General features: G+C 53.0%; 1 protein-coding gene across 1 annotated transcript in view; it reads right to left on the bottom strand.

The window, feature by feature from the left end:
• Positions 1-20,247, bottom strand: part of ANTXR1 (ANTXR cell adhesion molecule 1) — a 60,391-nt gene continuing 40,144 nt past the window's right edge. Inside the window, exons 14-18 of the mRNA XM_077789227.1 lie at positions 17,006-17,047; positions 11,633-11,728; positions 10,285-10,452; positions 6,218-6,298; positions 1-264 (exon numbers count right to left, since the gene is read on the bottom strand). Of these exons, the coding sequence (XP_077645353.1) occupies positions 1-264; positions 6,218-6,298; positions 10,285-10,452; positions 11,633-11,728; positions 17,006-17,047 (651 nt within the window). The remainder of the gene's footprint in view (positions 265-6,217; positions 6,299-10,284; positions 10,453-11,632; positions 11,729-17,005; positions 17,048-20,247) is intronic.

Below are 20,247 nucleotides of genomic sequence, written 5' to 3'. Positions count from 1 at the left end.
TCAGGCCGTGGGGCGGGGGGGGGGCCGGGACGGGGGGGGCGCCCGGCTGGGGGGGGGCGCCTGGGGCGGGGGGGGCAGCGGGGGCAGCGTGGAGGAGGGGGAGGGGGCGTGGGGGGAGCTGGGGGGCGGGGGGGTGTAGATGGGGGCGGGGGCCGGGGGGGTGTAGATGGGCGCTGGGGGGGGGGCAGAGGGGTAGGAGTTGTTCAGGGGGTATTTGGGGGGGGTCTCCGTGTTCTTCACCCGCGTGAAGTTGATGCAGCGGCCCTGGAACAGAGCAGGAGGAGGAGAGGAGTTAGTGGGAGAGGCATCCTCACCTCCATGGCACGGGATGGACCTCAGAGACCTCCCTGTCCCAGCCCTGTCCCAGCCCTGTCCCACCCCTGTCCCCCACCACAGCACAGGATGGACCTCAGAGACCTCCTCATCCCACCCCTGGCCACCACCACGGCACAGCTGGGACCTCACAGACCACCCTGTCCCAGTCCTGTCCCACCCTGTCCTACCCTGTCCCAGTCCTGACCCCCTCCATGGCATGGGATGGATGTCACAACCTCCCTCTGTCCCCCACCATGGCACGGGATGGACCTCAGAGACCTCCTCATCCCACCCCTGGCCACCACCATGGCACAGCTGGGACCTCACAGACCACCCTGTCCCAGTCCTGTCCCACCCTGTCCAAGCTTTGTCCCCCTCCAGGCCCGGGATGGATGTCACAACCTCCCTGTCCCTCCCTGTCCTCCTCCATGGCATGAGATGGATGTCACAACCCCCTGTCCTCCTCCATGGCCCTGGATGGATATCACAACCTTCCTGTCCCCCTCCATGCATGGCTGGGACCTCCCTGTCCCACCCTGTCCCCCTCCATGCACAGGATGGATGTCACAGACCCCCCTGTCCCCCTCCAGGCCCGGGATGGATGTCACAACCTCCCTGTCCCTCCCTGTCCTCCTCCATGGCATGGGATGGATGTCACAACCCCCTGTCCTCCTCCATGGCCCTGGATGGATGTCACAACCTTCCTGTCCCCCTCCAGGCCCGGGATGGATGTCACAGACCCCCCTGTCCTCCTCCATGGCCCTGGATGGATGTCACAACCCCCCTGTCCCCCTCCACGCATGGCTGGGACCTCCCTGTCCCACCCTGTCCCCCTCCATGCACAGGATGGATGTCACAGACCCCCCTGTCCCCCTCCAGGCCTGGGATGGATGTCACAACCCCCCTGTCCCTCCCTGTCCTCCTCCATGGCCCTGGATGGATGTCACAACATTCCTGTCCCCCTCCACGCATGGCTGGGACCTCCCTGTCCCCCTCCAGGCCCAGGATGGATGTCACAACCCCCCTGTCCCCCCCCCAGGCACGGCTGGGACCTCTCAGACCTTCCCAGCCCAGCCACTGACCAGCCTCAGGGGAAGGTTTGTTTAACTGAGACGTTTTCCTGCTCAGACTTTTTCCTGAAGTGCATCCATTCCTCACCAGGATGTGCTGATATCCCATTGCTCAGAGGAGCCAATAAAGTGCTTTTCTGGCTCTCTGGTGCTAAGCTACAGTTTGTTGTACACTTTGAAACAAAACCTTTGCCCTCTGAGCTATTATTTTCTTTTTTTTTCTCACAAGTTCCACCTGCAAAAGATCCCACTGTAAATACTCAAATGTCAGAATCAGCATTACTGTATTATGGATTCATTCCTTTGGATATGAAATCATCCCAAAAGGCACCAGAGGATTTCTGAATCCATTCTTTATTTTTGGACTGGTGAGCATGAGCTTATTTTCTGTTTTACTCTTTCCTTTCCCAAAGTAAATGTTTTTCCTGGTGGGAAACAAAAAGCCAAATGCAGCGCTGAGCCCCGGAGGGCTGGAGCAGATTTTTGGGGGGAGCATTTCCAATCCCCTGCACAGCTCCTCCCTGCTGTCCCCAGGACCAGGAGAAGGGAGGACGGGAGGATTCGGCAGGGATGGGACGGGAAGGGACACAGAGGTGGCAGCTCTGCCAGGAGCTCTGCCAGCTGTGCAGGGCAGGACCATCTGCCCCGGGCTGGAACATCTGCCCCGGGCTGGAACATCTGCCCCAGCCCCTTGGGCAGGGCGAAAAGGCTGAGGAGCAGCCCCAGCTGAGCCCAGCCTGCCTGGGACAGGAAAATTCCTCTGGGGAGAGCAAAATCAGAGATCTCACAGAGCCTCGGGCTGACCCAGCTCAGGGTGACCCAGACAGTCGGGCTGGGTTTGGTGTCTCCCCAAAATCTGAGGTTCCACACCCCAACAGGAGGGGCTGGGTTTGGTTTCTCCCCAAAATCTGAGGTCCACACCCCAACAGGAGGGCTGGGTTTGGTGTCTCCCCAAAATCTGAGGTTCTACAGGCAGAGGAGTGCAGGATGTGTCCAGTCAGGGACCTTCCCATGGCTGAGACCGTGAGTGCCACCATGGCCACCAGATCCCAAAAAACCCCTCAGCCAGGCTGGAACCTCTCACCTGGGGCTGGATCCCAAAATTTCAGCCAGGCTGGGACTTCTCACCTAGGGATGGATCCCAAAAAAACCCTCAGCCAGGCTGGAACCTCTCATAGTTTTTGGTGAGGAATAATTCCCACAGCTTTTGGTGAGGAATAATTCCTACAGTGTTTGGTGGGGAATAATTCCCACAGCTTTTGGTGGGGAATAATTCCTACAGTGTTTGGTGGAGAATAATTCCCACAGCTTTTGGTGAGGAATAATTCCTACAGTGTTTGGTGGGGAATAATTCCCACAGCTTTTTGGTGGGGAATAATTCCCACAGCTTTTTGGTGGGGAATAATTCCATCCCCACAGTCCCTGCTGCTGGGTTTGCCTCGGCTTCTGACGTCAATAGTAAAGGCATAACTTTAAATTCCGCCTGGGATAAATCCTGCCCTGGATCAGGTCTGGCTGGAGCCTCCAGGGCTGTGCTGGGCTGCCCTGCACCCTGCAGGAGCAGTCCCAGGTTTTTTTGGCTCTGTTGCTGCCAGTTCCAGGAAACAGAGCTCATGTTAACTTTTCCATGGCTGGGGATGGAAAGCACGCTGCAGCAGAGGGCTGGAAGGGCTGGCTTTGCCCTGGGGCTCTGCTGCCTGCCAGAGCCGTGGGCTGGGGCTCAGCAGCAGCTCCTGGTTCTGCTGGGCACCTCTGGCTCTGCAGGGACACCTCGGGCTCACCTGGGGCTGCACGGCTGCCTCTGCTCCCAGCTCTGACAGGGACCTGCCTGCTGCTCATCCGGGGGATCTGGAATCCCAGCCCCTGGCTTGCTCCAGGTTTCCACTCACCATCACCTGAGATAGCCGAAATTCCCTGTCTGCAAATCAGGCTCCTAATTCCAGAGGAGGCAGGAGCTGTGTGAGGCTCCTCACCAGCCAGCACCACCTGGCCACCCCCACATCACTCTTCATCATTAAAAAATATAATAAAGTAATAAAACACATTTCATGCTGCAGGGAACTCTCTTCAGAGCCATGGGACGAGTAACAAAAACCTTCAATCCCACCCAGGGCCACCTCCCACTGTCCCAGGCTGCTCCAAAGGCTGGGACACCCCCAGGCACCCAGGGGCAGCCCCAGCTCCTCTGGGAATTCCATCCCAGGGCCTCCCCACCCTCACAGAGAAGAATTTCGTCCTAATTTCCTCTCTGGATGCTATCCATGGGAAAATGAAGCAGCAAGGGAAGCTGTTGCTGTGGTCAGGGGAGGATTTGAAGCACGTTAGCAGAATATTCCAGCTGCTCCCACGTTTGGAGCTCGGATCAATTGGTACCACCACGGTGCCCCAGAGGCTCTCCCCACATTTCCTCCTCCCCCTTGCTGAATTCCTGCTTTAATTGGCATTAAATGAATTAATTAACATGAATCCTGCTTTAATTCCAGCTCCTGGCAGGGTGGGGCTGGCTTTGGTGGCACCTGGGGCACAGGTGAGCCCCGGGGCTGTGGCAGCCCTGTCCCAGCTTTTCCAGCTTTTTCCATTTCCCTGCATCCAGCTCCGTGTGGGAAGTGAGAGACTGGGAGGGAAATCTTTCCCACAGTGGTCTTTGCAAGTCTTCCCCAGCCAAGGAGGGGAGATCTGTTTTTCTATGGTCTGAACTGGCCAGAAATAAAGAGACATCCAAATTCCTCAGGGGTTCAGCAGCCAGGGCTAATCCCTCCCTGAAACACCCAATTATTGCAGCACATTAAAGGTTTCTCAAAGAAACGAGAAAGGACTGAGGAGGAAATTTTACACTGGTGTGATTCCACCAGGAAACTTCCAAAAAGAAAAGCTCTTTTCCCTGAATCATCATTAATCTGGGTAGGATACATCTCCACGCATAATTTGTTATACTTTTCCTCTCTTTACACCCTTCTATATCAATATTCACCTACTCAAACACAAAATGAAAATGCAATAACAAATTAAACCCCAGTTTGCTCCCTGATTGAGGAGTTCCTGGCCAAGTCTGAGCTTGAAACACATTTTGATGACCTCATAAATCCCTGAAAGAGCAACATTTATCAAGGAAGCACAACTGGAACTTCAGAGAAACACGAATTGTTTGGGTCCTGTGAGCAATTTGCACAAATAAGGGTTCCTGTGTTCTGTTATAAAAGTGATAAAGTTCTCTAAAAAAATGCATTTATATTTACATCACCTCTCTCTGATGATGTTTCTGATACAAAAATAACCTCATTAATGCTGACAAGAATGCAAACCTAGTCTCTTGAAAATGTGAGAAGCCCACAGGAATCCCACATGATCTCACTTCCCTGCCTTATTGGAACCATCTGTGTGCTGGTGACCTCAGAGCCCCCATCCCCAGCTCTGACTCCAAAAAAACCACAATTTCATCATCTTTGTGTGCACCCCAGCCTCTCTGGGTGCCCTGGATGCTCCTTTTGCTCTGGGCTGGGAGAGGAGCTGCTCAAAGCCTCCTGCACACCAGGCCAAGTTTCACAGAATTCACAGGATCACAGAATTCACAGGATTACAGAATTCACAGAATTCACAGGATCACAGGATCACAGAATCACAGAATCAGAATTCACAGGATTCACAGAATCAGAATTCCCAGGATCACAGAATCAGAATTCCCAGGATCACAGAATCACAGAATTCACAGAATCAGAATTCACAGAATCACAGAATCAGAATTCACAGAATCACAGAATCACAGAATTCACAGGATCACAGAATTCACAGAATTCCCAGGATCACAGAATCAGAATTCCCAGGATCATAGAATCAGAATTCCCAGGATCACAGCATTCACAGGATCACTGGGCTGGAAGAGACCTTGGAGACCATCGAGTTCAGCCCCAGCACCTCAGCTAGACGTGGCACAAAAAGACAAAGTGCATCTTTTGGAGCTCAGGGCTGAGGTGGAAGCTGCGCCTCGTCCTGTGCAAGGGCTCTCCTGGGCAGCCCAGCTCGTGTGCTGGAGGGGAAAACGTCACTGCTGATGGGGCAGTGCTCACCCAGGGACTGATGCAAGCCTGGCACCCATGCCAGCTCTGCCCAGGCTCCGGAGCACACAGAGACGCCTTTCAGCTGCTCTCAGCTGGCTTCACCATTTTATCCCCACCCTGGGTGAATTGAGGAGCCCATTCGACAGCACCGAGCCTGAAATCTGCTGCCCTGCCTCAGCAAAGAGAGGGCAAAGAAGGAGCCCCAGCTCCTCCGGGCATCCCTCAGGGTCTCTGGGACCTCCTGTGTTCAGCAGCTCCTGCTGCCAGCCCCGGGCTCCTACTGCCAACCCTGGGCTCCTGCTGCCAACCCCGGGCTCCTGCTGCCAACCCTGGGTTCCTAATGCCAGCCCTGGGTTCCTAATGCCAACCCTGGGTTCCTAATGACAACCCCGGGCTCCTGCTGCCAACCCTGGGTTCCTAATGCAAACCCCAGGCTCCTGCTGCCAACCCCAGGCTCCTGCTGCCAACCCTGGGTTCCTAATGCCAACCCCGGGCTCCTGCTGCCAACCCCGGGCTCCTGCTGCCAACCCTGGGTTCCTAATGCCAACCCTGGGTTCCTAATGACAACCCCGGGCTCCTGCTGCCAACCCTGGGTTCCTAATGCCAACCCCGGGCTCCTGCTGCCAGCCCCGGGCTCCTGCTGCCAACCCCGGGCAGAGGGGACAGAAGGGACAGAGGTGACAGAGTGGCAGAGTGACAGAGGGGACAGAGGGCACAGAGGGCACAGAGGGGACACTTTGCCCCCGGGCAGAGGCAGCAGGGTGTGCAGTGCTGTACCTTGTCTCCCGGCTGGGGACGCATCACGGACACGCGGTCGTAGCCCTTCCTCAGCAGGACCCAGAGGGCATCCAGCTTCCCCTGCAAGGACAGAAACAGGCTCTGGGTGCTGCCCTGGGCCACGAGCCGTGCCCGAGCTGCCAGGCTGTGCCCAGCACTGCCAGAGCCTGCAGGAGGGGCTGGGGCACTGGGCAAAGCCAGGGCACCGGGAAGATTCCACCAGGAATGTTTCTCTGGCTGCTCTGGGCTGTCCTGACCCCCAGGGCAGCACTGACTTTGACCCTCATGGAGAAAACTTCCAAAGCCTCAAGGTAAACCAGAAACCACAAAAGTGTGAAATAGATTGTAGAGATTGTAGAGAGCAGTGCAGTATGTCACATGGGTGAGAAATTTATATTTCAGGATTTTTAGTATGTTATAGATGGGCTCAAGATGGAGGATGCAGGGTGTTGTCTCGAGTTCCTTTCTTCTTCCTCTTTCTTCTTGGGTTTGGGTGGTATCTTGTAATTGGGCATAAAAATCCACATTGCAGGTCTTTAGGGGTCAGTTACTGGCTTGGAAAGGAAAATAATTTAGGTGTCACTTCTTAACTGGGTAGCTCAGTTTTTGATTAGCCCAACTTAGAGCTCACAGACTGACAGAGGACAAGGTTTTCTCTCACAGACCCTCGCTGGGAAGGAAGGGCACCCAGGTGTGTGACACACCCAGGTGTGTGACCCTCCCAAAGGTGACGTGTGACTCAGAAAACTTCTGGGCTCAGGGAGAGGCTAATACCTGCTCCAGGATCACATGAAGTGAATGTGAAGAGTTGGATCAAATAAATAATCTTGACTCTTGACCTGTCTGTAACTATTGTTCTGGGTCAAGAGTCAGGGTTATTTATTTGATCCAGCTCTCTTCACATTCATTTGATCCTTGGTCTGTGAAGAACTCGGTACCCTGAGAGCTGGAGGAATTTCTGGGATTTCCATTTTCTGGAGAAACAGGATTCCTGTCCGTTGTATTGTCTCCACCAGGCAGTTTCTGTTCATGTTTCCATGATTATTGTGATATCAGAGTGGGAACCAGGAGCAGAACCCCTCCCAGCAAACTCCAGTGCACCTGCAGAGATAAGGCAGCCTGAGAATGCACAAAGATCTCCCCTGGTCTCTGCTCTCCATGTGCTGCAGACAGGAGCATCCAACCCAAAGAGCCACCCCTGGCTGGACCCATAACTCCTGCCTGGAAACAAGGACTGCAGAGCTCCTGTGAGAGCAGAAACATCTCGTGTGCCTGCTGTGGGGTGGGATTTCCAGGTGGGAATGTGAGCTGGGGGCTGCAGAGGTGCTGGGGAGGACTGAGTAGCCCCACTCAGGGTAAGGCAGCTGATTCTCCTCCTCTGGTGTGGGAACCCCAGGGTCTGTGAGGGCCAGACGTGACCCTGGGGGTGTTTGGGAGCTCCTTTGTGACCCAGCTCCTGGTGTCCAACTCCAGACTCCCTTTCACGGGGCAGAGTCCTCCTCTTTCTCTCCAGGAAGCAGCAGGGCCACCAGCCTCTCTGGGATCTCCGTTCCTGCCCAGCCAAGGCTCCAAAGCTGACCTGGGGCTCGCAGGGACGCGTGGGTGGAGGCAGACACACAAAATGACTGCAGGATCTTGTTTCCAGAGGATATGGGGGAAAGACTTCCCAAGGTGAGAGCCAGGAAAGTCTGTGATTCTCAAAGGAAGAAGCAAGAAACTTCTCCGTCAGATTCTTCTGCACTTGGACACAGAACTCCTGAGAGCTGAGGGAAACGTCCCTTCTCTCCAATCCCTCTTTCCTCTGCAGCAGAGCTGGTTGAAGCTCTTGATCTCCTGTCCACCCCGACAGGTCCAGAAATAAGCACTTTTTTCTTCCATTTCTCCTTTAGGAAAACAGAGGCAAAGTGACAACTTTCCATGGAACAAAAAAAAAAAAAAAAAAAAAACAAAAAACCAAACCCAAAATTCCTTTTTACTCTGCAGTCCAAATTTCTTGGGAAAAGCCAAGAGCTCCATCTTTGGGAGCCTCTGAGACATCTGGGTGGAAGAGAGGGAGTGTGCATCATGGAAAGGATGATGGTTGGAGAAGTGGAATGGCAAGGCTTGCTCTTGGAAGCAGAAACCCTCCTGTGCTCTCCACGGATGGGCTGTGTCTCCCTGTCTGGAGCTCCTCCACAGCTGCAGCACCAGATCGCTTGGAGGGAAAAAAATGCAAGGTCTGAAGGCAAAAAAAGCCTCGAGTCCTGCTAGACCTGAGGCCCAGAGAGAAGAAACTCAGGGCAGATGACAAATGAAGGAGTGCACAGCTCCAGCCATGGAATTTCCTCTGAACCACGGTGAATTCAGCCCTGCTCTGACCCTGAGCTACCCCAGGGCTCCTGCTGGAGCCAGGCACAGGCACCTCGGGGCTCTCTGTGAGCCAGGTGGCCACAGCAGCTTTGGCAAGGGAGGCAGGAGGGGCAGAGGCTGCAGAAGTGCCAGGGACACAGGGCCAGGCAGGCTGGAGTGGTGGGATCCAGCTGGGGTTCACCTGAGCTCTCCTTGGAGAGGAAATGGCCTCAGGCTGTGCCTGGGGAGGTTTAGGTTGGCTGGTGGGCAAAATTCCTTCACTGCAGGGGCTGGAAAGGCCTGGCCAGGATGCCCAGGGCACTGCTGGGGTCCCCATTCCTGAGAAATTCCCAAGAAACGTGTGGCAGGGGCACTCAGGGCCACTGTGTTTAATGGGGAACGTGCTGGTGGAGGAGGATCCTGATGAGCTTTCCCAAAATGAACAATTCTGTGACTCTGATTCACTTCCATCTATGTTTGTGCTGCCCCTCCCTGTCAGATGAACCGAGGGTTTGGTGAGGCTCTTAAGAAGTTTTCAGATTTGTCATCCCCCTTGGATTATCTGCACTGGCTTTGCAGACAGCTGAAATGACATTTTAAAAGCAGCATAATCCAGTTGGCACCATGCTAGGAAGCAACAGCAGCAAATCAGAATAACAACAACAATAACCCCAATCTGTTAAGTGTCAGTAGACACATTTGGTAGCAAATAAATCTCTGGAGCATTAAAAAAAAATAAATCTATCCACTCTCAGTCTACCTACCTAGAGACATGAGTCTGGGAAGACAGAAAAATAGAGGCAAGAACTCCATCATAAAAGGCAGAACATTCTAAGCAGGGGCAGTGCAGTGTGGAGCAGAGGGGGCCTGTGACCAGCAAGATGACTGATCCTAAAATGTGAATTTCCTGGCTCTTTACCAGATTCAAGCACCCTTGGTTCACTGTTCCTGAAGTTTTAATTCCTTGCCCTTCTCCTTCAGAGAGGCAATTCCTCCCCATTCCCCAGCCCCACAACTCCCAAACCTGGGCAAGCAGCTGGGGAAGTCCCAGAGCCCCCCCTGCCCCCAGCACGGGCACTCCAGCAGCCCTGGGGATCAGAGCTCTGTGGGCACATCTCATCCCTGGGTGGGAGCACACAGCACAGCAGCAGCAAGAGCTGCTGCCCACAGCCCGGGCAGGCTGGGCTCCCCTCGATGGGCGAGTGCCACCCTGATGGGCAAGTCCCACCCTGATGGGCAAGTCCCACCCTGATGGGCTCACCTCGATGGGTGAGTACCACCTTGATGGGCGACTCCCACCCTGATGGGCGAGTGCCACCCTGATGGGCTCCCCTCGATGGGCGAGTGCCACCCTGATGGGCGAGTGCCACCCTGATGGGCTCCCCTTGATGGGCAAGTCCCACCCTGATGGGCGAGTCCCACCCTAATGGGCTCCCCTCGATGGGTGAGTCCCACCCTGATGGGCGAGTCCCACCCTGATGGGCAAGTGCCACCCTGATGGGCTCCCCTCGATGGGCGAGTGCCACCCTGATGGGCGAGTGCCACCCTGATGGGCGAATCCCACCCTGATGGGCGAGTCCCACCCTGATGGGCTCCCCTTGATGGGTGAGTCCCACCCTGATGGGTGAGTCCCACCCTGATGGGCGAGTGCCACCCTGATGGGCTCACCTTGATGGGCAAGAGCCACCCTGATGGGCGAGTGCCACCCCGATGGGCGAGTGCCACCCCGATGTGCTCACCTTGATGGGCGAGTACCACTTCCGAGGGGACGAGGGCCGGCGCATGCTGCTGCCCAGGTTCCTGGGCTCAGGGAACTCGTACTCCTGCTCTGGCATCTTCACCCGGGCATTCTTGGCCTTCTCCAGCTTGGCACCTTCCTCTGTGGAGCCCTTCTCCCCCCAGCGCACCTGGAAGGAGGGATCAGATCAGGATCAGGATCAGGATCAGGATCAGGATCAGGATCAGGATCAGATCAGGATCAGATCAGGATCAGGATTGGATCAGAAACAGATTGGGATCAGGATAGAGTCAGGATCAGATCAGGTCAGGATCAGATCAGGATTGGATCAGATCAGGATCAGGATCAGATCAGGATCAGGATTGGATCAGATCAGGATTGGATCGGATCAGGATCAGGATTGGATCAGAATCAGATCAGGATCAGGATAGAGTCAGGATCAGATCAGGTCAGGATCAGATCAGGACTGGATCAGATCAGGATTGGATCAGATCAGGATCAGGATCAGGATCAGATCAGGACCAGACTGAACCAGAATCAGGATCAGATGAGGATTAGATCAGGATTAGATCAGGATCAGGATCAGATCAGGATCAGGATTGGATCAGGATGTGCCACCCCTGCTGCAGGAACTGCCCTGCCTCTGGGTGTCCCCAGCTGAACAGCAATGCACAGGCTGTGAGCTTTGTTTCTAGACTGCAGCCCAAATTTTGAGCCTGTCCTTCATGGTGGTTTATGAAAAATGTGGGAGAGGGGAAGCTTTTCAGGAAAACGAAAACTTTTTCCTTGTAATTTGTGTGGCAGTGCTGCCCTGTGTGCCAGGCATGGACCAGGACGCTGCCAACCTTCAGAAAACTGTGTTTGCCTCTCAAATATTCCTGTACAAAAATGATCTGTACTCACAAAAATCTCAGGAAGTTTGTGCCTGGCCCCTGAGTGTCCTCCTGGCTGGGCTGCAGGGGCTGTCCCAGCTCAGAGCTGAGCCCTGGCCTGGCATTTCCCCACCTCCATCCTGCCATTCCCTCACCTCCATCCTCACCTCCATCCTGCCATTCCCTCACCTCCATCCTGCCATTTCCTCACCTCCATCCTGCCATTTCCTCACCTCCATCCTGCCATTCCCTCACCTCCATCCTCACCTCCATCCTGCCATTCTTTCACCTCCATCCTGCCATTTCCTCACCTCCATCCTGCCATTTCCCCACCTCCATCCTGCCATTCCCTCACCTCCATCCTCACCTCCATCCTGCCATTTCCTCACCTCCATCCTGCCATTTCCTCACCTCCATCCTGCCATTTCCTCACCTCCATCCTGCCATTTCCCCACCTCCATCCTGGTATTTCCTCACCTCCATCCGTTTGATGCCGCCCACTCCTCGCCCTCCGTAGTAAGAGGCATCCACTGTTGGCCACTTCTTCTTTGGCAGCCCATCATCATCCTCCTCCTGCAAAACAGCAGCAGGGTGGCACTGCCAGGGGCCAGGAGCAGGGGTGGGAAGGGAGGAAGGGATGAGGAAGGATGGAAGGGATGGAAGGGATGGAAGGGATAAACGTGCTCAGCACCTCACAGTGACACCCAGGTATGGGTGACTTAACAGATCAAGAAAGTTCCCTTGGGTTTATTTAAAATGAGTCTCTAAAACTCTAGTGAAATTCAAGGCATTTTAAATTCTCTGTTGCACTCCTGTAGTGCTGTTCCCTTTAATTTCTACAGTTCAGGCTGTGAACTGGCACAGCAGAAGAGCAGAGTTCATCAAAAACGTGAAGTATTTCCTGTGAAAAACATGGAGAGAAAAGAAAAATGGCCCCTCTCTCTTTTTTCTTCTTCTTTTGATAATTTTTCACAGGGATTTGGCTAAATTCCAAAACTTAGGAGCTTTCCAAAACTGGAAAAGCCAAAAATACTTTGAAATTGAAACTCCCCATCAGGAAAACTGAAAAACTGAGAGAGGGGGGGAGTGGGGGGGCGGGAAGAAAAAATCCAAGAAAAACTCTGGTTTTCACGGCAACCAAAAGCATTTCAGTTTATCAAAACACAGAAACTGGGCTGCAAAACGTGTCCTGATCCAAGGGAAAGGTGAACAACTGGTCACAAGTACCAGGCTCTTCCCTTCAGAGCTGACCTCTCTCTCTGGCCCCAGGCAGAGCTGCTGAGGCTCTGTGCTGCAACCCCAGAACTCAATATCTCTTCATGAGGACTGGTTTTTTGTTTAAAAAAAGAAAGAAAAAAATAATTAAAAAAAAATTAAAAAAGGAGAAAAAAGGAGAAAAAAGAGGAAAAAAAAAAAAAAGGAAAAAAGTGGAAGTGAAGCCATCGAAATATTTTCCTTCAGCAATTCTCTCTCCTCAGCTCAGCACAGACTGGACTTCTCACAACAGGAAATACCAAGGTTTAGGAAATTTTCCCCACAAGCCTTAAAAGCCCTGCGAGCCCAGCAGAGCAGCACACGCACAGAGAGGCAGCAGGAGCCCTGACAAACAAAGGAGTCACAAGTTTGCTGAGGACCAGCCTGTTTGCATCTCTGGGGAGTTTTGCAATCCAAGGAAAAGGCCCCGGCAGCCGTGTCCTGCACCCCGGCCATGTGCTCACCACGCCGGGGAGCTGGGGGAGCCAGGAGCAGGGAAATGGGAAGGAAAAGGCACCCAAAGGCCACACCCAGCACCCCAATTCGTGAGCCAGGCACGGGTTCTGCTTCTCAGCTGGGTTTTCCTCCACGCCGGGTTTGCACCTGAGCTCCCACCCAGCTGCAGCATCAAAAGCAGCCCCGGAAAATCCAAGTGTGTCTAAGGATGCTGGAAATCCACTGGGCAGGACTTGGCACTTTTCCACCCCCACAGCCTGCTTTAGATGGAGCTAGAGTTTCTTTTAACGAGCAAGAAGAAGCAGGACAGAGCTGCATTTCACAGTCAGGGACCCAGGCTCAGAAGTGCTGCATTGCAGAAAACAAAGCTCTGTGTTTATCTCAGAGGCCAGCCCAGCTCTGGGTACTGTGACCCTGACCTGAGGGAACCTCATCTGTGGGTAACACAAGGATAATTCAGGCTCCACAAGGGACATCTGAACCACTCAGGGTAAGAATTCAAATGAAATTTGGCCAGATAGTAAAAAAAAAAAAAAAAAAAATTGGACAACTTACCCCTCTCCCCACCCTTATAATTATTTTCCCAGTTGTCTGTGCAATGCCTGAATTTTGTCAGAATTCAGCATTTGTGCAGAGCTCCGCCTGCACCAAGAGCCACGACACGACAATAATTTCTCTGTGTGAGAGATGTTCTCATCGAATTTTGGTGCTGAGAGAGCACAGAGGCAATCCAGCTGTCCTCAAGACCCCTTTCTGCCCCTTCTCCCAACACTGCAGCCATCCCCAAATCCCACGGCCACCTCTCAGCTGCTTTGTGCCACTCTGGGGACACCTTGCTGTTCCCAGGGAACGTTTCCTCCTGCTGGGGAAGGTTTTGCTTGGAAAGCTCCCCAGAATTTCTATTCTCCAGCCTAAACAACTTCATACAAGCTCATCCTTGAGACACAAACATTTCTCAAAGCAGCCTTTGGTGGCTTGGATCAGCACAGAAACTCCCCTTTTGTCCTGGCCCAGATCCCTGGAGCTCCTGCCCGAGGTGAAGCCCTCCAGGAGCAAAGCACCTGGTGTGCCCTGGTCCTGGAGAAAGGACTGGAGCTGCTGCCCCTGCAGAGCTCAGGCACCGAGCTGCAGAGTGAAGCTCCTGCAGCTCGTGGCCATCAACGTCAGCACGGATCCCACCAGCCCCAGAACCTCTGCACTGCACTGGGCGTGTGACATGGCACCGGCCATGAAACGGGAATTGGGCCATGAAATGGGAATTGGGCCATGAAATGGGAATTGGGCTGTGAAACGGGAATTGGGCCATGAAACGGGAATTGGGCCGTGAAACGGGAATTTGCCATGAAATGGGAATTGGGCCATGAAATGGGAATTGGGCCATGAAATGGGAATTTGCCATGAAATGGGAATTGGGCCATGAAACGGGAATTGGGCCGTGAAAAGGGGATTGAGCCATGAAACGGGAATCGGGCCATGAAATGGGAATTGGGCCATGAAACGGGAATTTGCCATGAAATGGGAATTTGCCATGAAATGGGAATTGGGCCATGAAAAGGGGATTGGGCCATGAAATGGGAATTGGGCCGTGAAAAGGGGATTGGGCCATGAAACGGGAATTGGGCCATGAAACGGGAATTTGGCCATGAAACGAGAATTTGGCCATGAAATGGGAATTTGGCCATGCTGGGTGACAGAGCAGCAGGAAAAAAGGGACCAAGCTGTGGGCACCTGGGCGATCTCTGCCCGGCTCTGCCAGGCTCCAGGGGCTCTGTGTCCCTGGCTTGCTGCTGGTGCCTGCCCAGATCCAGCTCTGGGCTCTCCTGGCTGCAGCAGAATTCTGGCCTGGCCCAGGGAGTGAAGAGGGAGCTGTAGGAAGCTGCAGAGCTCTGCAGTTGGGGTTTTTGGAGCATTTTGAGGATGGGTAGCTACAGCAGGACCAGCTTCAGCCCTGTGGGGAGCCTCTGCTCTGAGCTGGGCAGAGCTGCTCCAATAAGCCCAGCCTAAAGGTGATGGGGCACAGGAATAAAATCTGCAGGGCTAGAAAAAGCCCTGCCGTTCTCTGGAGGTAGAAGAATGTGCTTTTGATCCACCTGCAGTGACTGATCACAGGCCAGCAAGGTGCTCCTGCCTCCTCCAGGCCCTCTCCTCTTCCTCTTGGCATTAACTCAATCCTTGCTGGCCTAAGTGGAACCATCTGTCCTGCCCCGTGCTTCACCCTCAGCATCCCTGAGCAGCACAGCAGGAGATGACAACATTTGCAATTTCTGAATGAATTAATTGGGAGTTTCTGGCCAGTGCTGATTTCCTTCACCAACAGTGAAGAGTCTCACAGGGCCTCTGAAGCAGAGTTCAGTGAAACCTTTGACAGCAGAGGCTGCTTCCCCCTCCTTGTCAGGGTGTAATGCATTCTCCTTCCTCCTGTGGCCTTCAGCTCCCAAACCTGCTGATGCAAGAATTCCTTCTTTTCCTTTTCTTTCTTTTTTTTTTTTATTTTATGGCCAAGAGTTTCGTGAGAAGGAAAAAATCCAGCTGTAACCCTGCTGCTGCAATCCCTCCTGCTGGAGAGGAGCAGCTGCTGGAGTCCTGCAGGGGAGAGGGGCTTCTGCAACACCTAAAAAATGGATTGTAGAAAACCACCTCTGTCTTCAACTTGTTTAGAGCAAAGTAGAAAATTCTTGAGGCTTCCATCTTCTGAGGCTTCCACAGCCTGGACAAGTTGAAATTCAAGCTGCAGCTGTGATTTTGCAGAGACTGCTCTGCTTTTGCAGCATTTTCTGGGTTGACAGAAGACTTCCTTATAGGTGATGCACTCTTCCCTCCTCGGGGATGCAATTTCCCCCTCCAGCTCTTGGCCAGGGAGCCAGCATTCCAGAATGATGTCTTTTAATTAATTTCAGCAATTGAATCCCTTGGCTTGGAGGCATGGGTGATGCAGAACAAAGCATGTGCAGTTTGAGGTTAATATTTTCCTTTTCATTCAGAGGACAGAAGCTGACAGAGCTGCTGGGTTTTCACACAGCCCAAACAAAAGTCTGCTTGGGGAAATGGCCAGCGCCTGCAGAGAGAGGCACTGGGCCCAAAGGTGACCCCCTGGCTCGGGGAAAGGTCTGGTTTGGAGTTTGCTTCAGGCCTGGCTGCAGTGCCCAAGGCGGAGGTTGCAGGGCTGCCCTTGGGTGCCACTGCCCTGGAGGGCACGGGGAGCAGCCAGGCTGTATCCCTGCTCCTTGCAGAGCTGTCCTGAGCCTGGCTCAGCCCCTCTCCCTGGGCCAGGCTCCACGGAGAGCAGGGAGCCCCTCTCAAAGCCTTCCCAGCTGCAGGCTGAAGCAGGCCATGGATTTGTCTGCAGGAGCAGCAGGCAAGGCAAGCTACCCCAGCAGGTCAGCCCGAGCACAGGGCTAAGCTAATTTTGCTTGACTCGGTAAGAGGAACAGATCCAAAGCCAGTGAAGCCAGTGGGAAAGCTGCCCTTGGCACCAGAGTGCCCTGCAGAGAGCCCAGGCTGCAGGGCAATCCCACCTGGAAAAGCCTGGGAGCAGGGCAGGGACTCGCTGCGGCCTGAAACAGCAGCACGCAGAAAGGGGAGATGGAAAAGTGGGCTCAGGAACGGGGCTCAGCTTCGGCCCTTTGTGGCAAGACTCATCTAAAACCTGCAAGCAGAGTTAGGATGGGAGCTTTAATGTTGATTTAGCCTTTGCTGGTCACTCTCCATGAAAGCCTCCCTGGCTTGTGCGGCTCTGCTGGTGTCCAGGGGATCCTGCTGGGCTTTTCCACCTCTCGGAACGTGCCCCAGGCACGGCGGGGCTCAGGAGCTCCCTTTTCCCACAGCAGCTGTGCTCCAGCACGGGCAGCTCCTGCCAGGAGAGGCTGAAATCCCCACCACCAAAACCATTACCAGGAAGGCAGCTAAGCACGAGTTTAGGCTGCACTAACTCAGAGTTAAACACAGGTTAAGGGCTGCCCGGTGTGATCACAGCCTGGCTGCTCTGACCCAGCCAGGAGGGATTGTCTGAGCTGTCCTTTCCTACCTGCTCACCGAGGCACTGAGCCCACAGAACTGGGCAGCTTTTCTGAGGTCATTTAATCAGCTTTTCTGAACAAAACGTCCTGAACACCGAGGAGAGCAGGGGCCAGGGTCACTCACCTCGCTGTCTTCTGCGGGAGGTGGGGGAGGCTCCTTGATGATCTAGAAGGATGAAAGAGAAAGAGAACCATGAATTCTCTGTTCCTCAGCACGACTGAAATCCAAAGGAGAGAACAACAGGCTGTGCTGCTGGGACACCTCTCTTGCAGCACGGTGTGGTGGCTCTGGGTGCCATCGAGGGTGGCCACAGGGGTGGCTCTGGGTGCCACTGTCACTCAGGGGGAGCAGGAGAGTCCCAAAGCCCTGCCACAGAGACATTCCCACACTCACACTGCTCACTGGCCTCTGCCCTGTGAGAGAAAATCCAGAAAACCCAAAGTCTGATACCCCCGAGTGTCCCAGTCCCAGCAGCTGCCACAGTCAGTGCTGGCTCTAAGCAGTGGTGCTTCACCTGGACAGACACAGAAAATCAGCCCCTCCTTCTCCTGTCCTCTCAAATCGTGCCCCAAATCATTTCCAGTCTGAACAAAGGCTGGAGATCAGAAGCAAAATGCCCTGGGGAACTTTGCCAAGCAGTGCTAACCCCCAGCCTGTCCCCCAGACCATTCTTCCTTTTTCACTCCAGAAGGCTCTGCCACCTCGTGCCCAGGTTAATATAGCTCACTGTCATAAACTCAAATATAAATATATAGATATGGACACACATACATGGCTCACAGAGGTTTCTAATAAAACAGGCAGGGTGAGGCTGCAGCCTGGTCCAGGATATTCTCCATAGAAACCATTTCAGTTTATGTGGGTGTGAGGCCATTATTTCATGCAGAAACTTTGCATCCAGGGCTTGGCAGGCAGTTGGCTGCCAGCAGAGCATCCAAGAGCAACAGAGAGGTTTCCAAGGGGAGGGCAGCGACACCAGGCACGTCCAACCCCTGGCACCCCTCAGCCTGGCCATGGCAGTGCCACCGCCAGGATGGGGCTGCCTGAGCACCAGGGGAGATGACACTGAGTGTCCCGAGCTCTGCTCAGAGCTGGCTGTCAGGGCAGAGCTGCCCTGGCTTGGGGGACACACGAGTGGGCTTCAAAACCACCCTAAAAATAAAATAAAATAAAAATAAAAATACCATCCCGACCAGCAACAGCTTGGTCGTTGAAATGCAGAAAGGGAAAATTGCAATCACATTAACAGCCCTGAAGATATAAATATTTACAGTAACTCCTCTCACTCGTGTTTTTCCCCCTGTGATGAGCTCACTGTTTTTATTTTGCTCTGCAAAGCCCGAGTCATGCAATGTGGCCATTAATGAGGAGCATGTGCCTCTGGCAGGGGGGGGACTTTGTGCCTCGGGAGCCCAGAGCACACAGGGAGAGAGGATTCTGTAAGTGACCAAAAACTATCAAAACTGTGACAATGACCAAGAATGATGAAAACTGTGACAGTGACCACCAATGATGAAAACTATGAAAATGACCAAAAGTTATGAAAAACTATGAAAGTGACTGAAAACAATAAGAACTGTGAAAACAACCAAATCCAATGAAAACTACCAAAAATGATGAAAACTGTGAAAATGACCAAGAATGATGAAAACTCTGACACTGACCAAAAATTATGAAAAACTATGAAAACTGAAAACAACCAGAAACAATGAAAATTACCAAAAATGATGAAAACTGTGACAATGACCAAGAATGATGAAAACTGTGACACTGACCAAAAATTATGAAAAACTATGAAAACTGAAAACAACCAGAAACAATGAAAAATACCAAAATTATGAAAACGGTGAAAATGACCAAGAATGATGAAAACTACCAAAACTGATGAAAACTGTGAAAATGACAAAAGATGATGAAAAGTAGATGAGACGTGGATGATGCGTGCCCAGGGAGGTTTGGAGTCCCCATCCCTGGAGGTGGCACTCTGTGGGGATCGGCCGCAGGCTGAACTTGGTGATCCCAGAGGTCTTTTACAAGCCAAAGAATTCTGGGGTTCTGTGAAAAGTGGGTGGAAAAAGCTGCCTGCATGGCACTGCTACTCTGTGGGAAGGAAATCCTGGATGTCAGCATCGTCAGAGGTGTAGGAGGGAGACAGCACCACCTCTTCTGTGTCCCTTGACACAAGAAATACTAAATCAGACAGTGTGCAATGCACCAAAAGAGCCAGGAGACATTTTCAGATTAATTTTGGTCAGTCTGACGGGGTGGCATTTGTCAAGAGACCTCCTTTAGAACCAAATCCCTGAGCACAAACCCATCAGATGCTGAGAAAATCCAGATATCTGATCCAAAAAGTACCTGCTGAACCTCCTGGTTCCCTCCTGCAGCATGCCCTGGCTCCAGAGGAGTTTCTCTTGTTGACATTGGGATGAAAGACCAGAATAAGCCATCCAATTTTGGTGCAGCTAAGCATCCAAGCACAGCTCATCAGCCAGTGCCAGTGCAGATTACACACTTGGAAGTGAGGAGATGGCTGTTTTCCATACATTTGCATTCCTTCCCATAGGCACACACGTACACACAAACTGACTGACTTCTGTAAACAGATCAAGTGTTTCCTATCACAGGCCAAGAGGGGGGAAAGAAGACATTCCTTCCATTTTTGAGTGCTTTGCACTTCTAAGAGCAACTGAACTCCCTGTAAACTGGCAGGGATTGGTTAATTTGGACAAGCAGAGATGGGGGAGCTCAGCCTCCTGGGCCTTTGGGCCTGTACGACCTTTCAAAGTTCAAGTCTTAGCAAAAAAAATCTCATTTCTGACTCGCTGCCCTGGCCTTCAAACAGCACAAAGCTTTTCCTTCTCCCTTTTGGATTTTTACAGTTACAGCTCTGTATGCATGAAATCCTTACTCTGGGGCACCGAGACCTTTGTTCTGGGGCACTGAGACATTTATTTTGGGGCACTGAGACCCTCATTTTGGAGCTCACACTGAGACCCTCATTTTGGGGTGATGAGATCCTTGTTCTCAGGCACTGATATATTAGCTTTGGGGCAGTGAGACATTCACTTTGGGGCACTGAGATCCTCATTTTGGGACACTGAGACCCTAATTTTGGAGCACTGAGATCTTCATTTTGGGATACTGAGACCCTTGTTCTGGGGCACTGATATATTCACTCTGGGACACTGACACCCCCATTTTGGGGCACTGAGACCCTCACTCTGGGACACTGACACCCCCATTTTGGGGCACTGAGACAATCACTTTGGAGCTCACACTGAGCCCCTCACTCTGGGACACTGAGACCTCCATTTTGGGGCACTGAGACCCTCACTTTGGGTCACTGAGACCCTCACTCTGGG

Source organism: Lonchura striata, chromosome 32 (assembly GCF_046129695.1).
Source record: "Lonchura striata isolate bLonStr1 chromosome 32, bLonStr1.mat, whole genome shotgun sequence".
NCBI lineage: Eukaryota > Metazoa > Chordata > Aves > Passeriformes > Estrildidae > Lonchura > Lonchura striata.
This window is presented reverse-complemented; position numbering and strand designations above follow the sequence as displayed.